Genomic DNA, 19,423 nt, shown 5'->3' with positions numbered 1-19,423 from the left:
TTTTTCATTTTTAAAATGTTTTTCCCCAAATCAAAGATACTGTAACTTATTAGAACTGTCCATTTTTCTTTCCTTACATTGCTGTATAACATCTACCACTCAGCAACAAATACTACCAGTTCCCATGAATCTTTTTTTATGATGTGCAGATGTAAAGCTTGTACTACAATTGCTTTTGTGCTTGACACACTCAGATACAAGTTTCCAACTTTGAAAGAAACAAAAGAAGTAGGTCCATAAAGAAAGAAAGTGTATGTATTCCCTGCGAATGTTTTGCACGGGGGGTGGGGGGGGGTGGGTGGGATGAGAAGCCTGCTGGGGGAGGGGTACATGCTAAATCTGAAGATTTTCCCCAACATGCAAAGTACTTCATCCAGAAATCAACTTCAGCTGTCATAAAAAGTGTTGTAGCTCTTTGTATTCTAATTCCATTCATTAACTGAAAACCTTTACAACCTGAAAGCTTTACAAGAGTTTAACAATTAAGGTAACTCTATAGAGTCACTTGATTTAACACATGTCCTGAAAAGTAAGCAATTAGTCAGCACTTCTAGGAGGCACTTAAAATTCTCTTTGTGGTGAACAACAGATCTAGAAGTGAGAAAAGCCAGTTCATTTTGATAGTGCTTCTTAGGAAGAAAGCCGATCAAGTTGTCTAAAGGGTAATTTTGGGGGAACTGTAACAATGATCATGAAGCCTTTTCCCTGAGGACAAAAGGGCTGTACAAATTAAAAAATATAACAAGAAAACAGCAGTACAAATATACAATACTGCCTTTTCAAGCAGCACTTGCTCAGGAATCTGAATAAATATGCCTGCCTTTTTTTTTTTTCCCCATCTTGAGTGCTGAAGCAGAAAAACCTCTTTTCCACTTGCTCAACTTTCATGTGAGCAGTTCCTAAATCTGGTGCTTTCCTGCACTTGGTGGTCTAACACCTGGTTTTCCCCTGGCAAAAAGTCAACATTGAAGTGTCGCAGTATGTATTATACCCAGCTGCTGATCTTATTAAGAGGGTCACATGTTTAACACAGGTCAGGAATAAACAGTTTCAGAAAGGATGACTAGGAATGAGAAGTCTTCCTGAAACTGCCCTGAAACCCCCTGGCTCACTTCAAAAGAACGCTGCACAAGCAGCCCATTCCCTTCCTCTTCATCTGAGGTCCCTTCTCCTCTCTCCTAGTACACACACAATATTTTATTGAGTATCAAGATAACTAAAATAGAAAAAAAGTAAAGTAAGTTGTAGCGTATGAACGTGAGAAATGAGAAGCTCAAACCTCAAAATGTACGTAGGACATGACCAGTAAGAGGAGTCTAGACTTTTAGATCCTGATGGCTTCCTAGACAAAAATACCGGAGTAAAAATTAGACTTTGCTGCTGTGTCTCAGTTACCAACTGAGAAATATTTTCCATTAGTAAGTGTATTGCATTTCTCATTATCGATAACAGACGCAGGAACCAAGTCTAACTTCTGCTCCAGTATTTCATTTACACCTATAACCTCACACACAATTAACAGATGGTTTTGGCAGCAGTAGCAAAGGCTACCCAAACCAGTTATTCTTTAATCGCCTCTACTGTTGCTGTAACATGCTCTGAAAGAGTTCAATCATATTCCTCTGAACTATCACAACAGCACTGGCTAGTGACCTTCAGAGAACAACCGCTGAGTATCCTACAGCAGATAGGTTGCTAAAAAGACCAGAGCGTTGGTGAAACATTTAATTTTTTCTACATGGGACACTGCCAAGAAAATGCATTATTCATAACTACATATTTGTGCTAGCTTATACTGTTCTTAACATTTCATTTCAAAGTAGGCATTCTCATACTTTCAGTAAGATAGATACATATAATAAATATACATGTACACACAAGCACAGAACAGATGAGTAGTTTGGTACTTAAATCAACTTGATCGTGAAATACTTGATGTACGCTACTTTAAATCAACCGCATTTGACAAACATACTTTAATGAAAACTTGAACTTGTGGGTAATGATGACCTTAGTGTAAATTCTGCTGCTAAATCATTTCTTTACATGAATTACAAGAGTTTATAAAACTGTATCTGGAATAACAATCAACTGAGCATAACAGGAGATAGATTAGACTGCAGGAAAATGAGAGGGGTTTTTGCTATTCCAAGTCTCAGATTTTATTAACAGTTCTTAGATCCTTTTATGGCTTATCCTTACCACTGTCTGCCAGGCAACAGTGTGAAACCAAAAGACATTTACGGGGCTAAAAAACCGTAAATATTAGTGAAAGAAGCATGCATACAAGAACAGTCTGGGGATTTTTTTTATTTTATTTTATTTCTATTTACATCCCTGTGCTGATGCCACCCTTCCACCTATGTTTCAAGCTTTGGAGGCCATTCTGAAATGTAACAAGATTTATTGAAAGCTGAGAGGCTTTCTGTCATAAAATTCCATGAGAATTACAATTTTTGCAACTGCAATATGGTAAGACAGAAAGTGGATATATTACCGTATTACCTTCCTAAAACATACCTTTCATAGAACAACTTACAAAGTGACCTCTACAAAGATTTAGAAGAAAAAAATATTTTGTCCTTCAATTACTGCTGTTGGAGTTTTTTTTTGGTTTGGTTGGGATTTTTTTGTTTGTTTTGGGGAAAGGGGGTGGTGGTGTTTGGGTTTTTGTTTGAGCTGTTTTGTTTTAAATCTAGGCATATTGAAGTGTTTACTCCCACTGCTTCAACAGATCATCAATATGGAAAAAGTTATGAGTTCACTTTACCTTTGATCTATTTCATTTTTCTTCTCGCAGTTTCCTCGTCGTGTAAAGTATTATGAAAGAGTGCAAGAATATGCAATCATCTAGTTTTGATCACTGAGCATATTACTGTACGTATTCAGAAAATACAAATACTCTTCTTAAAAAGAACCAACTGGCTTGACAACAGCACATTATTCCTAACTAACAAGAATCTCAGTCTCTCTGGTTACAAGCCAAATCAAAAAACCACTTTGATTGTGTTTTTCCTCTCCTTTCTCTCTCAGTTTTGGCATGGTAGGTGGAAGAGGCCATGAGCATTACCTCTTTTCTTGCATTCTTAAATGTTTTTAGAATCTAATAAAATAAAACTAATGCTATCATTGGCTCCAATTTATAAGTTGTAAAGAGATAGGAAAAGCATAAATCCATCCTTTTGTTATTTCCAAAGCTAGAAATACAAGTAATGCAAAAGAAACATCTTTCCTCTTTATATATTGTCAAAGGCCTATTGAAACTGTGGAAGAAAATATTCAAGATATGGTATTTCTATGAAGTTCAGGAAAGAAGCCGTTTTACAAAGAGACTTTCTTCTTCTTTTGGAGGAAAAGACCTAAACATACAAGTTCAACAAATTACAATGTAATGAAGCTGCAAGCAGCTAAAACAGCCCTCATCTTTCCAAAGAAACAATGCATTGATTTCTCCCCTCAAAAAAGTTGACTGAAAAAATATGGGAAATGGCAGTACAATAGATTAATTTTCTTGCTAGTTCAGGAAAAAAAGATAGTATAAATAATATCTATACTACAGATTAAAAAAAAGTCAAAAGATTACACAACATCAAGGATATTCCATTAGTCTTTCACTTCAGGAGAGCCAGTCACGTTATCACAGATTACTACCTACGGGGTAACCTCAAGCCAGCCATTTATGTAACATCACCAAAACCACCATTGAATTTAGCGTTTCTGTCAACCACAGCTTTGTCCCAAGAACAAAAAAAAAATTATACTATAAGTCACATCCAGGGACCGAAATGAAAGCTGAGACTACTTAGACCTATTCTAGAATGGGCTGAGCCAAAACACAGGACTTTTTAAAACAAAAGTTCCCTTGAGAGCAGGGAGAGGAACCCTTTTGTAAATTTTCCAGTAAAGTGCTAAAACATGTCTCAAATTGTTATTAATACAGTGTATTGATATCTCTCATTTCTTTGGCTGTTTCAATAAAGCATGAATATCAACAATGAACAAAGCTCAAAAAACTTCTGTTATTTGACAGTGCAGAGAGGCACAAGCCTGTCCACAGGCAGCTGATGGCCCTTCAAGCAGATTAAATCAAGTTTTACATTAGAACTTATCCATTTCTGTTCATCTTCTAGTACTTTTTTAAAAGTCTGATGAATCCTAGTTCACAAACCAATATGAATGCAGTTTCAGAAGTGCAAATTGTTTTTAAATCACACTAATAGGATTAGAAGCAAATAATACAAAATGGCTTACAATAACTTCGATAACAGTACCATCACTTATTTAAAATCATTCAATAAGAAGTAACAGAAATTGTAATATTTGTAAATATTTTGTTTTAAGAAAGACTTACCCTCTTGCAGGATCTAAGGCAATCGCTCTGGGTTGATCCAATTCTTGCCAAAACAAAACTTTTCTCAGTGATCCGTCTAAATTAGAAACCTCAATCCGATTTGTTTCAGAATCTGTCCAGTATAATTTCTCTCCCAGCCAGTCACATGCCAGCCCATCAGGTGACAGAAGTCCAGAAATGACCACATTTTGTACACTCCCAGATTTATTGAATTCTGTTCGTTTAATGGCTTCTTCACTTACATCACTCCAGTATATCAACCCCTTTACAAACACGAAGTCCACTGCTGCAGCGTCCTCTAAGCCACCCACAATCACCGTGGCATTCTCCTTCCCATTTGCAGCATCCACCAGTCGCAGATCACGTCGGTTCGCATACAGCAACAGTGGGGCAGCTTTAAATGGGAGAAATAAGGGGTGGGGGGACAGACAGATGCATTAACACCACTCATATTAAGTGTAACTTGCACTATGATGGTGCATCAGGCCATAACTACTGATGTAAGAAATTTTTAAAAAATAAAAAGTATGGGGACATTTTGAAGTTTGACTGAAAAGCACCAACTCGAAGCCTTTTAACAGTGCTACAACTCAGGATGGTAACTTTGTAATGGGCAGCTCATTATTCTGGGTTGTGCATTATTAAAGTAAGATTAAAGAAGGGAGAGAAGAAAGAAAATGGAGGTTTGAAGTGCCCAAATGACACTGTTCTGTAGAGAAGGATGCTTAAATAAGAATCTGAAAAGACAAGGATAAAAAGCAGTTTTCTAAGCACTCAGTGCTGGCCCATCTGAGCAAAGTTGGGGGTTTTTTTGCTAGAATTTAGTAATATACACCCCACTTCTATACAATTATAATTCATGTCAAGCTATGAAAGTCACCTGTGTGTTGATACGCTCCAAAATTATATATCTTGGACATTTTACATATAATACATACAAATACAAAATTCATTGCACAGCATGAGATTAATGTTTTAGAGTGTTGATGTTGGTATGAAGAGATAGGGAGAAAAATAAATCTACAGGAATGGACAACACAAAGTTCTTTCAAACTCAGCTATATCACTCCTGTTTAGTTTTCTAACACAAAGCATTTATTTTATATGCTTTATTTGCTTACTCTATCAGTTTGCACAGTCCGTGTATTTTTCACACACAACACCCAAGATGACCAACGAAAAGTAGTAACCATGAAAACATATAGTTTCTTAACTGTAATATGGCTGCTTAATTGTCCTTAACCACAAGCTATATATAACATTATGAAAATCCCAGCCTCATTCCTACTTGAACAAAAGGTTAAGAAAAAATACTACAATTGTATAAAGCAGACAATCACATCCTTTTAAACCCACTATGAGAAAACATTTCCACCTTTCCCTGTGTTTACTCAGGGACTGTAGCAACAGAACTGTACAGCATCATTCAGATACATACCATGATTGGCATAATAAATGCTCCTCTACCCATCGCCACACAAATTTAACAGAAATCTTGCAGATTTATTCATCAGCATAGGTGGGCACTTTAAACTTCTAGCAGGGTATATGTCCTCACGAAAAGGCTTACATTTATAGAACCAAAAGATGTGCATGGTTGAATAATGTCAAGGGCTACGCTACCAGAAAAGATACAGTTCCTTGTATGAGAAACTCACACTGAAATTAGAAATACAAACACACACTTCAGAAAATTCAAAAAGCTAGTTTTCAAGATCAGACTACTCCCCTTGTTACCATAAAACTGTTTGTCAAAGACACTGCCACGTGAGTATTGGGAGAAGCTGAAGGGAGTAAGAAGTTCCTTAATCTACCTACAGATAAGTTCTGCTAGATATGTTTGGAAGCTTTTTACTTTCTTTCCTCCTTTAAAAACAAACAAACAAAAAACAACAAACAAATTGTTTAGGCCGTTATCCTAATTTTAGAAACACTGAATATAAACTGATTTATGACAATCTTTAGATAGAAAGTTATGGAAATGTGGGGGAGGAGAGAAGCTTTCTTGTTTTTAATAAGACTAAATTTGTATTCCCCCCTCCAGAAAGCAAGTTTTTATTGCGCAGCAAAACATACAGTTTAGAGATTATATTTCCACAGAGAAGGGGTAGACTTCTTTAATTTAGAAAGCAGAATCCTTATATTAAGTAGGTTTATTACCTTGCTATCTCCTTCCGTTCCTTGCATAATTTCCCACCCCCTAAAGATCTAAAATTAATTACAGTAGAGCTTCTTGAAGTGCAGGTTGCTTATGATGACTGCATTTTTCAGAAGAAAGTATTCAGTAAACTGAAAGCAGTAAAAAATAGATATGCAATAAAACCTTCTACTTTTTAAAGCCTGCATACAATTGTAACCTGAAAAATCTAGTTAATAGCCAGCTCAATGTCATCCAATGCACCATAGGAAAGTGTGCAGCCAACTGGCAGAGCTCTCTCTTAATAAGACAGTATGCCCAGCATTTGAAAAAAGGTAAATCCACACACAAATGAGTACAGGTTCCATTATTATGTGCAACACGGAGCAAGAGTACCCATGCACTCAGCATGCACTGAATTGGAACACCAGGCATGTCAAGCGTAATCACCAAGGCCTGAAGGCACTGCTGAGCCTAACACAACTTGCATTGCATAGGTTATTCACTCCTTGCTGGAGCTCAGAGCTGGCTGAGGAAGGACTGGAGAAAATGTCCTTTTCATGAATGATACAAGTTATCTGAATGACAGCTCAGAAGAAACACAGCTACACTTAAGATGTGTAGTTTCATGCAGATTGATTCAAAGCTGCAACTTGTAACATTCCGCAGGGCTGGCGGATGAGGATATTAAGCTTTCCAATTTGTTGCGACATTCAGGAATGAAGCATGCATCACCAAAATAATAAAAAACAGGTTTGTTCCCCCACTCCCTCCAACCCTTCCCAGAAAACGCCAAGGCTTCAATATCCTATAAAACCCAATTACTGAAGTTGGCAGCATTAGCACCTAGCATCATCTTTGCCATTTACTTGACTCAAACAGCAATGCTAGAAGGAAAATTGTGGCAGAAGGTCCCATCCTGCTCCATATAACTCACTTTAAAGGAAGCACAGGACACTGAAAAGATGGCTTTCTTGAATAAAGGGGAAGAAGTCCAAGACAAACTCCTTTCAAAGCTAGGCAACTATCTCACAGTTTAAGTTATAATGGGGCAAAGAGATACAACTCAGATTTTTATTTTTTTTCAAGAAGTCAAAGCTGAACTCTTTATATATGTTTCTATTTCTCTTTCTATAGAAATCATAAGAACGCATATTTTAACTGCAACAAACAATATTACATTGAAGAGAAGTACACATTTTTAAAAGTAAAAAAAAAAAACAACCATCTTGGAAATCAACAACTGAAACAGTAGTGAATACTACCATGTCCTCTTTCACCTGAGACATCTACATGCAGTTTATTCTTCTAATTAAAGTACCCAAGACAGAGTAAAAGCTATGCTTGGTTACAAAATGAACTTTTTTTGTATCCACCAGCAGGAATAAAGATTTGCTTAGAGAACACAAAAGTTACAAAACCTGAAGTTTAACACATTTGAACTGCAACAAAAATAATTTAAACCATAAGAAACTCCAGCTGATAGTGGGGCACTGAGCCTAATTGCTTCTTAACTCTGATATTCACATAACACCTTCCCTATGCTTACCACATTCGATATTAAAATCCAGCCACAGCCTTTTTTGCCCTACCTCTACAACTAGAATTCTACATCAGCATCCTTCTCCTCACCACCAAGCTCCAGTTCTTGTACCAAATATTTCTGTTGGCTGCAGCTCTTGTCTCTCTCCATAGCATACTGAAAGTTGCTAATACCCAAGAAACTTATGTCTGGTTTCCCTAACACTTGTTTACTTAAGTCTTGCTTTGTACATCTGATTTGTGAGCATCTGATACTAGCTTAAAAATGCTGCAGCCCACAGGATGCAAAGCAATGAGCCAACATTAAATGATCACTTTACCAGCTAAAAATGTTTTTCAATTTTTTTGGTGTTTATGTGGCTATTTTAAGCTGTCAGAATTTCTCCCACTTTTCTTTAACTAGTCCAGAGGCCTTTTCCACAAGTTCCCGCTTGCCACCTTTCCTCTTTCAATGATCCATGATGCCTCTGGGTGCCACTAGGTCAGTGTTACCTTCAACATGCTCATACTCTTTCACTGACATGGAATTTAGCCTGGTTAAAGCAATTAGCATCATCTCATTTTCCCCAAACCCTTTCTTCTCATACCCAACCCCCACCAATGCTGTTCTACCCCCTCACTTAATTAAGGGCCCCTCCCCAAGCTGAATCAAATCATTACATCAGTGAAAGGTTTGACTGGGTTAGCGAGTTGAATCGACTCAAGAAGCGGTCCAGTAAACTCCAAAACTAACATAAGGCAAGCAGCAGGGAGCTGGAAGGGGGAACAGCTCTCCCCCCTTTCACTGGCAGCCTGCTAGATCTGCTCAAGATGTGACTGCAGCCACATCCTTTCTCCCCGGCTCCACTTTCAGCTGTCGGTTCCCAATCTCTCTTGCACTGGCACTAGCACTTGTCCCATACCACAGCAAGACAATGCAGGGAGCTAAGCCAGCAGAAGGCTACCATGCTCTCCCCTCCACCTGCCAAAAAGTAGTTTTTAGCCAGCCATCATCCAGCACCCGTTCAGAACAAAAATCAGATAAACGTAAGTACTAGCACACCAGTGAAAGGAAGAACTGCATCAGCGTTGACAAATTAGTTGAACCAGTTGTTTGTGAACCTCCAATTTAGGAACAGGACCCACCAGACTAGGGGTGGCAACCGTAAGTTGTGGCAACCCGTCCCAGAATCCCAGTGTGGCTCAGCCAGTAATACTGGGCAACCACTCACATGGGAAAGAAATATCCATGCAGGAGTCCACTGGTAAAGAAACCTATGGATTGTTACACTGGAAGATGATATCATTGAGCTGGGAAGAGAAAACTCCCCATCTTTTAAAAGTCTTGCTAAATAACTCTGAGCATCTAAAGGTGAATTGATACTGCCAAGCACACTGCCACGAGGATGGCAAACATGAGGACTGGAAAAGAAGAGACGCGGTGATGAGATGTGCCAAGCAAATACACACTGTGCTGGATGAGGCACTGTAAGCAAGAAGGATTTGGCAGACACCTTGATGGAATGACATGCACCCACATTCAGCCCACAAGAGAAGAAAAAGCAGATAAATGGGCACAGACAACCAGCAAATAGCATAAATTGCAACCTCCTCAAAAACATCCTATATGCAGAACTCCTTGCATGCAATACAATCCTCCCCATTCCCAAGATGTTCCACAGAGAGCCAACACAAGAAGATAAGAAAAACTCTCTGGACTGACACAAGGATTCTGGCACAGTCAGTTGTGAGGACTCTCCCTTCACTCCCCAGGTTTCAAATTTCTTCATCATTGCTTATGCTTATAAGGAATTCTGTATATTTGTTATCTGTGAATGTTTCAGTTTTGCTGCACAGTTTGGACGAGCAAGAAGGAAAAGGTTGAGGTAGCACTGGGAATAAAAGCCTGGGAGATTTGTACCAAATCAGAAGAGAGGCAAGTTGCAAATGAAAATAAACTTCCCCCAAAACCAGGGCCCCAGCCTCAAGAAACTTATACAGAGATAGTTTATATTTTCAAACAAATTAAAAAATCACCAGGAAACACAACAGCGTTTCAGCACAGCAAGCAGCATGCCAGGATTTTGCACCAAGTGTTCCATCACAGCACCCTTCCTGATTTATTCCACACAATTTTTTTAAGAAAAATAATGAACTGACTTACTAGCAGCCCCCATTCTACCTTCACTGTGAACAGAGAGTTCTACTCTCTCTGAACCTCCTTGTTCTCACAAATATACTTGCAGGACGTAGCAGGCAACCAGGACTTTGGTAAACAAGCATGAAGCAGCCCAAGCCTGCCAGAAAGGACCTTTTCTCCTCTTTTCAGCTAACCTAAAGTGTATTCCACATGCTAAAGCCATCCAAGGGCTGTTCAGATGATAACTCAAGAAGTCACAGGAAAAGAACAGTCAGGCTTGCCAGTGAGTGAGATGAGTAACCACGTCAGTGCAAAACCAAAGACACCAAGCAGCAACAATGGCACCTGGATTCTGCACCAAGCTTCTACCATTAGTTTTGCAGGCTTTTGGCTAGACAGGAGCTGTGGAGACTGAAACATCCTGCAAAACTGGCTGGTACAAAGGCAGTAAGTCATCCTTTAGCCTTCTGAATAACAGGAAAAAATTCTCTTTCTGAAGAGCTAGAAGGATGGAGGCAAGAGAATGAGAGGAGGAAAAAAAAATGGAGTACAGGGAAGGATAGAAATACCAGGTGCAGGCATAAAAAGCCAACAGACCTGGCAGAGTACAGCAAAAGCACACACAACTGAGGTACACCATGAACTCCAGCGTATCACAGGCAAATAACTTTCTGAATGGCAGGCATTGCCCGTCAAATCATCCTGTTGGCAACAGAGCCATAGAGCTAGCAGCTGATTTCCAAATTATCACAGCATGTCTCTTCTCAGTGTTAGGTAGCACACTCACACTGATCCTCTGTCCATCTTACCATAACATTGACTCTGCTACTCTGAATTTCTTTCCATGCACTCTCATGGAGATAAAACACACTACTCCAGCAGCTGACATCTTCATAACTTTATATGCTGAATCTATCTTGCTGACAACAACCTAGGATGAGCAAAGAGCTATGGTCCCCGGTCAGGCATCTGCGTGCAGCTGCATTGCCATATAATACTACCACCTTCTTCCATTACCCTGCTGCTTACAAGAGGGAGCCACAAAGTGGCAAGAAAGTGACCAAGCAGTACCGTGATCCATACTAACGTGAAGCTTTATGTTGAGGTCCTGCAGATGTTTCCTCAGGTGTCCTCATAACCTTCCTTCAACATTCTCCCAGTTTCTCAAATAGTTATCGGAATAACACACAGCACTGCAGATGAAGCCATACCTGTCCCATGCACACTAGCAACACTTCCCTAGTTCTACTGGAAACACCCATGTTTAAATCGACACAATCTGTTTAATGAAAAAGTTAGTATGCTTGCAGACTGCTGCAAAGCATCTCCTGTCTGCAAGGTACATTTCTGACAGTTCTCCCAAGCATGCACCTTCGCTCATGCAGAAAAAGAAATCTTGTTTGGCTATACTGTACCAGTTAGAGTCCCACATCTGAATAGGGATGATATTTTGCAATCCGAACTTGAAGCCGTATGATGACGGATAAGACGACCTGAGCACACTGAAACAAAACACTACCCTTCACACCTTTTGGCATCATCGTTTCCTACAGCACTTCTACCAGTAAGAAAACAAACCGAAAGCCTCTATCATATCCCCCATGAAGCTGTTGAAAGACTGCGTTACTTAAGTCCCTCCACTGAATTAGAGCACCGAGACACAACATCGTGATGCTATGACACAGGTAGCCCATTTCCCAAAGCCTAGGAAGGCTAAAGGCTGCAAGATACACCTTATACGCCCTGGCAAGCTGAGACAGGAATGCTCCAAAGTTTGTTGCTGCTCTGGAGCAATGGCAGTTCATTACGTGTTCCAGCCTGGACAGCACACATATTTGGGGATGCACATCCAGTCCAGAATGGCCTGGGAGTGTTTGCCCTCAATCACTCCTGCCAGCTCACTTGTCTCCATAGCTGGAGGACCCTAGTTATACTGGCAGACACCATGTGGGAATAGCCCGAGCCAAGGGGTTTCAGCCAGATTGCTAATAGTTCCACGTGGACCAAAAAAAATCCACACCCTGAGCAGCAGCACACTGGTTTACCTTCAAACTAACAAACCCTTTTTCCACACTGACAAGAAGTTCATAGGCACTGAGCTACCCTTAGATGACTTTCAGCAATTTATCTGAGCTGGCATGCTTAGTACTTAACAAATATTTAAGTTTGTCAGTTTGTCTCCTCAGGTAAAAATCAAAGCATCTTTTTAATTTATTTATTCTATTTTGTGGTTGGGGTTTTTTGTTTGTTCAGATTTTTTAAGCGCTATCAGGAAGTTGCTGTAAAGCGTGAATTTAGCACAAAAAAAAAAAAAAACAACTGGAGGACAGAATAAAACAGAAGAAGTTGCCAAGTACTGACAAGTACACCACAAAAGTTAGTGACAGCCCTCAGCTGGGACATAATAGCGGGTCCAATTTAGGGCAGAAAGAATGGGGGGAGCAGCAGTACTGCCTTGAAGGTTTATCACATTTTCATCCCCACTTCTCTGCAATTCTTCAACAAAGAACATATCAGCTATCCAATAACTTCTTTGTGGCATACTTTCCAGACCAAGCTTGGTGAATAGCATCTTTGTCAGTTCATCCATCATAACAAATATTGAGAATAAAATAAGCCATACCTCCAACTAGTAAAACAATTTCACAGATTTTGTTTCTCATGCAGGTAAAATACTTTCTTCAAGACAGTCAGTACCAACAATTTTGCAAAAACTGGAAGTTTTTCACACTGAACTAGAATATAGTTTTATAAGAAAATTGAAAGAAAATACTCACAGTGCAAGTTTAAAACAACCTTCCATCAGCTAAAGGACAAAAAAGTTCTCAAACCAAAATTACACTTTAAACAGTCAAATTCTTAAGACTATTAGGTTTACTACAGATTAATATATTAATTAACAATTCTGGTTCAAATGAACAGTTAGGGACTGTTTTTAAAGGGTAAGGAAAGATGTGCACATACTTCAAGAATTTTGAAAATTATTGCATATTGCTTTTTTTTTTTTTGGAAACACAGTTGGACCTATGTGATTTATTTTATTTTTTTAACTCTCAAAAACACTAACATCCCAGCTCTATTAATGTCAAATCTTCAACAGGCTTACACTAGATGTAGTGACACTTGAAAAAAAAAACAACAAAAAAACCCAAACCAAACCAAAACAAAACACACACACGTATGCAAAATCCATTGAAAAAGGTGAACGATCTCATCTTTCTCATATTGAATAGGACTCGTTTCTGGTAATCCAAAAGAAAAACAAACAAAAAAAACCCCCATAAACACAAACCCACCCAACTTGGAATTACTTTACTTATGAATTTTACCATTACCTAGAGTAAAGGCTAACTGTTGAGCCTCGGTTAAGTTTCTAGTTAATAAAACACCAGTGTATTTTCCAAATGGACATAATAAGAGTCACTACAAGGTTTACAAATTCCTACTCTTCTATTATACGTAATATTCCTACTCTATTAATCCATGTGTGGACAAAAGGATTCTTGGATTTCCAGAGTGTTAACATTTTAATTAACACTAATACTATGAGTACAAGCAAGAATTTTATTCACTGCTTTGACAGAACAACAAAGGAAAAGAAGTCTGAAATTCTACAATACCTTACATTTCTGTTACCTTCCACATACCCTTAACTTCGAGAATTCAACCAAACACATCAGCTACCTTCTAGAAGCCTGAACTCTCTGGCAAGGGACAGAGGAGAATGCTTATTATTGAGGAGTTCCGAAGGCATAAACAGTTTAAAGCAAAACAACAACAAAAAGCCCCAAACCAAACAAAACAAAAAACAACAATGACAACAAAAACCAAAACCATATGAACTGTTTTTCCTCTGGGAACAGATCAGGGCAGGGGGGAAGAGTAAGAGGACAAATATAAAGGAGAAAATTACATTTCTGTATCATAGAGAAGGAAAACAAAAGATTTTTGATTAAGAAAAATTATATAGCTAGTTGATTAAGATTTTCTGTCTCAAATACGATTACTTTTCAAATCTGACATCAAGAGCTCACACATGGCCCTCATGAACAGAATTAAAACTATAATCCCATTTCTGCCACATTGATTATATCACGAGGGAGTAATTCTATTTAGGTAATGTGATCCTGTAACAAGATACTAAAAAAATCTTTACGAATGTTGCCATTTTCCATGTCTGCTTATATTAAAAACATTTCCTTATTGTTCTCTCCATATAAATAATGAAGCTCAAAAAGCATTCCATCTTTTAAACTGACATGCTTCTTTCTCCAAATAGTTTAGAACATTTTGCAAAGGAAACAAAGTATTACTAACTAAACCATTGCTTCTTTTAACTTACACTTTGAATGGTATGTTCTTAAAAGTGTATTATAAATCAAATGGAAAAAGGTATTACAGTATTCCCATTCTAGTCATAGACTGGTAGGTTTGACTCCATTTCAAAATTGGTGGGGAACTGTGCCAATTACATTGAAATAGCAAGGTCGGTAGAAAGATAATCACAAGGAGACAAAAAACCCACCCTATTTTCATAACCATTTCACAGGAGAACATATCGAAAAGGAGAAACGCCGACAAGCTCATTTCTACCTGCAAACACCATCACTGTGTTCAGACCAAGTTCTGTCCACGTGGAGCAAATATCAAGCCCGTTCACATTGTGAATCTCTTGCCATAAATATTTATAAACTACAAGAATATCTACAGAGCTTAATGAAGGATCTCTAAGTCAGCCTGCCTGACAAATACATGAATAGCAAAAAGTTACTTAATATTTAGGGTGCCAATACCCAGCATTTATGTGCAATCCATTAGAGATACAACGCTTTCCCCTTCCAAAATAATGACACAGCTTCTTTGTTTAGAGCACTGTGTATTCTGTAACTCTGCAAGTGGTATATACTCTGAAACTACACAAGTGAGGTATAAGTTGAAAAAAAAAAAGGTTATTATTAGAGAATGTGTTTCTTTCACTAAACAGCAATTACCCTCTAGAAGAGCCATCACTACAAAGCACTCGGCGCAGAAGTGGAAGTACTCACTGCATGCTCATCCTAAACCTCATGTCCACACATCGAGTCACCCTTGGTGAGCTGTAGCGTTTAGGTTCGAGGGCTCAACTTTTTAAGCGAGCGATGCCAACTGCTTTATATGAACATGAACAGACCATCCCTGAAGTCTGCAAGGCAGTTGCATCCCCCCATGTCTTTCTAAGCAACTGATATCACTTACCAGTAAAAGTCCATCTGTGGGAAATTCCTTACTAACGTAAATTCTGCTTCACTGGCAACAGCTGCCTTCAAACTAGGAATGGCCCCACGTGCCATCAAAGAAGTAGGTGGTAGCAAAGAATTTCACCAGCCATGTATAGTTTACTAACCAAATCTCTCTAAGATGTGTCGTGGTTTAACCCCAGCCAGCAACTAAGCACCACGTAGCTGCTCACTCACTCCCCCCCCATCCAGTGGGATGGGGGAGAAAATCGGGAAAAGAAGTAAAACTCCTGGGTTGAGATAAGAACGGTTTAATAGAACAGAAAAGAAGAAACTAATAATGATAATGATAACACTAATAAAATGACAACAGTAGTAATAAAAGGATTGGAATGTACAAATGATGCGCAGGGCAATTGCTCACCACCCACCGACCGACACCCAGCCAGTCCCCGAGCGGCGATTCCCCACCCCTTCCCAGTTCCTAAACTAGATGGGATGTCACATGGTATGGAATACACTGTTGGCCAGTTTGGGTCAGGTGCCCTGGCTGGGCATGAGAAGCTGAAAAATCCTTGACTCTAGTCTAAACACTACTGAGCAACAACTGAAAACATCAGTGTTATCAACATTCTTCACATACTGAATTCAAAACACAGCGCTGTACCAGCTACTAGGAAGACAGTTAACTCTATCCCAGCTGAAACCAGGACAGATGAGTGGGCTGAAGCATGAGGGTTCCCCAGCAGGAGAACTGGGAGAGAAGCTGAGCACCCTCCCAGGCACAGCAGAGCCACCAGCTCAGCCAGAAGCAGGAGCATGCAACAAAAAGCTTTAGTAACAACTGCATTTCTGGTGCCACTCAACAATAACGCATACTCCTCCCTACAGTACAAGGAAGTGGACTCTTTTGAAGAAGCCACCAGCAAAGCAACCCAAGTGTTTAGCATTTCATAGGAAATTAATAAGGTTAAATATGCTGGGGACAAAGAATATAGTGTTTAAGTCTGCAGACTGGCTGCCAGAGTAGATGAATGGTGGCAGATCAGAAACTGCGACCTGTTTCTTGCTGTTTTCTTCCCCTACTCCACTCCCTCAGAAGGAAAAAAAAGAAAATTATCTTTGCTCTACTTGATTTGAACTAAAAAGTAAATCCCATATTACGTGCACTGCAGCAGATATTTTTGAAGCTGGCATTTTTGAGATGCGACATCATCATAAAGGTGGATTACAGATGTCCAAAGGAATCAGATTTCTCCAGCTCCCAAAGACGGAGTTTAAAAGGTTCCTATACTCCAGATCTATCTTCCTGCAAAAGAAGCCCCTCTACCCATTCTACAGCTTCTAGCCAAATCCATTACCTAGAACTTGGGGAACGCAGATGTGATCAATTCACTAGGGAAAAAGGAAACGTGAGTATGGTTAATGCCCTTCTAACCGGTATTGCTAAGAAACACGAACAAAGCTTTTCACCTGAGTATCTTTATATAAACTCCCACTGAAGGATGCAAGAAGCCCATCATCTGCATACACCTCTGACCAGATATACACAGCTTCACCCATATACCCAGAACTTCCCCATATCTTCAGTGTACCTTGCCAAAAATGCTACTTCACCTTACCTCCAAGACACAGCAAAAAATTCCATCAAACTTTCTAAGTCCTAATTTTTCAGTTTTAAAGAAAAGCTAAAGCAATCTGATAAGTGAACTATATCACAGAGCTGCAATTGCAAAAACTATTAAAGTAATGGTGGATTTTGTAACACCTTAGATCATGCTAATTTTAGACTGTTCTATGGAGAGATGAAAGAGGAAAATACATTGGAAATCACGGCAGACAAAGGCACACCAATTTCTGAGGAATCATACAATGAAAAAACATGACTCGAATAGAGTTGATTCAAGCTTGGGTGAAGAAATAGACCATGATGATTACAAAAAAAAAAAAGAAAAAAAGATATTTCCATGTTTCATTGTCAAAACTCACGTATCCTACAGTCCCTGGTGAAGAGACCCTTTGCCTGAAGGCAAAAACATAGCTCCAGCTGCAAATGCCACACTTAATCTCCAACCTGAGTGCCCCAGAAGAAAAAAGCCTATTCCTTGTCCCCTTCTCTGACTCCTACCAGAAAAATAGGTGCAAACACCTCCAGTCACAGCTTAGCAACTCTTGAACATTAAGCTCTCCTAAACTACATGCAAACAAGTCTGTCTACAAAGATACAAAAAAGCAAAGGTGATCTGTTTATCAAAAGCAAGTAACAACAGATTAAAACCAATTAAAACACTAACAATATTAAAACAATAACAATAGATTAAAACAAACCCCCTTCTGAACACCTAAAAGGGAAACAGTAGTTTTAAAATGCCCATTACCAAATGGGCATTTTCATTTCTTCACTGACCTTAAGCACAGAGGACTGCAACATTCAGTATGTCTGAACAAACATCATTTATAAGATTCCTATTCAAACAATAGCTTTATGCACTGTCTGCATGATCAGGGTTTGAAACCAAACCAAAACAGCAATTGCATGCTGATTGGAGAGTTACTTCTGAAAGAAAAGTAAGCTATGAATACTTGCAGAGGAAGAACTCTCTCTTTATCACTTATTAAAAAGTTGAAACCTCTGTTTCACACTTCTCTGTAGCTCCCTGCCAGATGTGATGCCACTGGTATTGCCTCTTTGCAACTGTCAATTATCTAACAAGATCCTGACTGGTTTCACAGCTGTCATGAAGAATACAGCAAAGCTGCCATGAAGCAGATCTAACCCACTCCCCTATACGTACCCTCAGGGAGCGGCTTCAAGAAGCACTTTTGATGGTCAGAGAGGAGGAAGCCCAATCCCCCAAATCAAACCAGGGGCTGAGAGAGGAGAACAGAGACTGGACTGTGATGAGGGTCAAGAGGTTTTGGGAAAGCAACTCCTTCCATCAGCCAGAATATGGAAGAAAAAAAAAAAAGCCAACCTTAAACTACGGAACCTCCACAGCAAGTTGTCACCACAGCAGTCCTCCAACAGCTTTGAAAGAAAGGTGCCTTGCCCTGTGCATCCATTTCTGGCTAGTAACAGCCTGGCTCTTCTTCAAGTCCTTATTAGTTTACAGCGCACTGCACTGCCAGGTTACCGATTTTCTTCCTTTCCAGATCAGTAAAACAAGTCTACCACTTGTACACAAGTACACAAGTACTACTACTTCCTCAGACTAACGATCACAGTTCAGTTGTTGTAAACCTCTGTGCATTTGCTTTAAGTCAATGAGAACAGGGACGCTAGTTCTGTAAGCAGAGAGGATGCTGCAATCCACAAATACACATGATTATATTTTCTGAATTTCAGTCTCCAGCACTGTTGGCTTGGCATCCTTCACAGCACTGAATTCACAAACCAAATAGTGAACTTCATAACTTCACCTCTACTTTCATGTATAAACTTATTCATACTCATGCTGGCACTGCCTCTGCCTCATTAAGGAACTGCTGACACCTCTTCTGAACTCAACACATCTTATTCAAACCAATTCTACTTGTGTAGATGCTGTTTATTAGGGAGGATGCATGCATTAAAATTTGATTTTTGTTTCTTCAGAGTTCAGCTGTTCCTGCTGTATCTCTATCCTAAAGTAACAATTAGAAAATTACTATCATGTCACAAACAGAAGATTACAACTCCAAGGAGGTGATCAAACAGCAGGTAACCATGAACACGGAAGAAACAAAAACGCTGTTCAGATATGAGTGTCCTTGGAAATTGACAAAGATGAGAGACGAGAAAACAAATGACAGTCCAGATGGTTTATAAACTAAGTGTTTCTTCAAAGTGTCTTATTAAGCATCATCAAGTATACAGAAAACTTGCAAAAGCATGCATCACTATTTCGAGATTAATTTGAAGAAATTACAGTGACAATATTATGTGACATGACATGCGACAGCGATTTCTGTGCTGTCATTTGAACTAGGTTGAACAGCAAGTTAGAGCCAAACAAATGGTTTATTAGGAACAGGTATGATCATTACTTACTAAAATGAACTAATCAGGAAACAGTTTC

The 19,423-nt window shown here is 39.1% G+C and overlaps 1 protein-coding gene across 1 annotated transcript in view; it reads right to left on the bottom strand.

Annotated features, from left to right (window-relative positions):
• The window catches only part of LRP6 (LDL receptor related protein 6), a 130,635-nt gene that overhangs the window by 109,313 nt on the left and 1,899 nt on the right, over nucleotides 1-19,423 (bottom strand). Inside the window, exon 2 of the mRNA XM_069806881.1 lies at nucleotides 4,352-4,745. Within this exon, the coding sequence (XP_069662982.1) occupies nucleotides 4,352-4,745 (394 nt within the window). The remainder of the gene's footprint in view (nucleotides 1-4,351; nucleotides 4,746-19,423) is intronic.

Source organism: Haliaeetus albicilla, chromosome 19 (genome assembly GCF_947461875.1).
Source record: "Haliaeetus albicilla chromosome 19, bHalAlb1.1, whole genome shotgun sequence".
In the NCBI taxonomy this organism is placed as follows: Eukaryota; Metazoa; Chordata; class Aves; order Accipitriformes; family Accipitridae; genus Haliaeetus; species Haliaeetus albicilla.
This window is presented reverse-complemented; position numbering and strand designations above follow the sequence as displayed.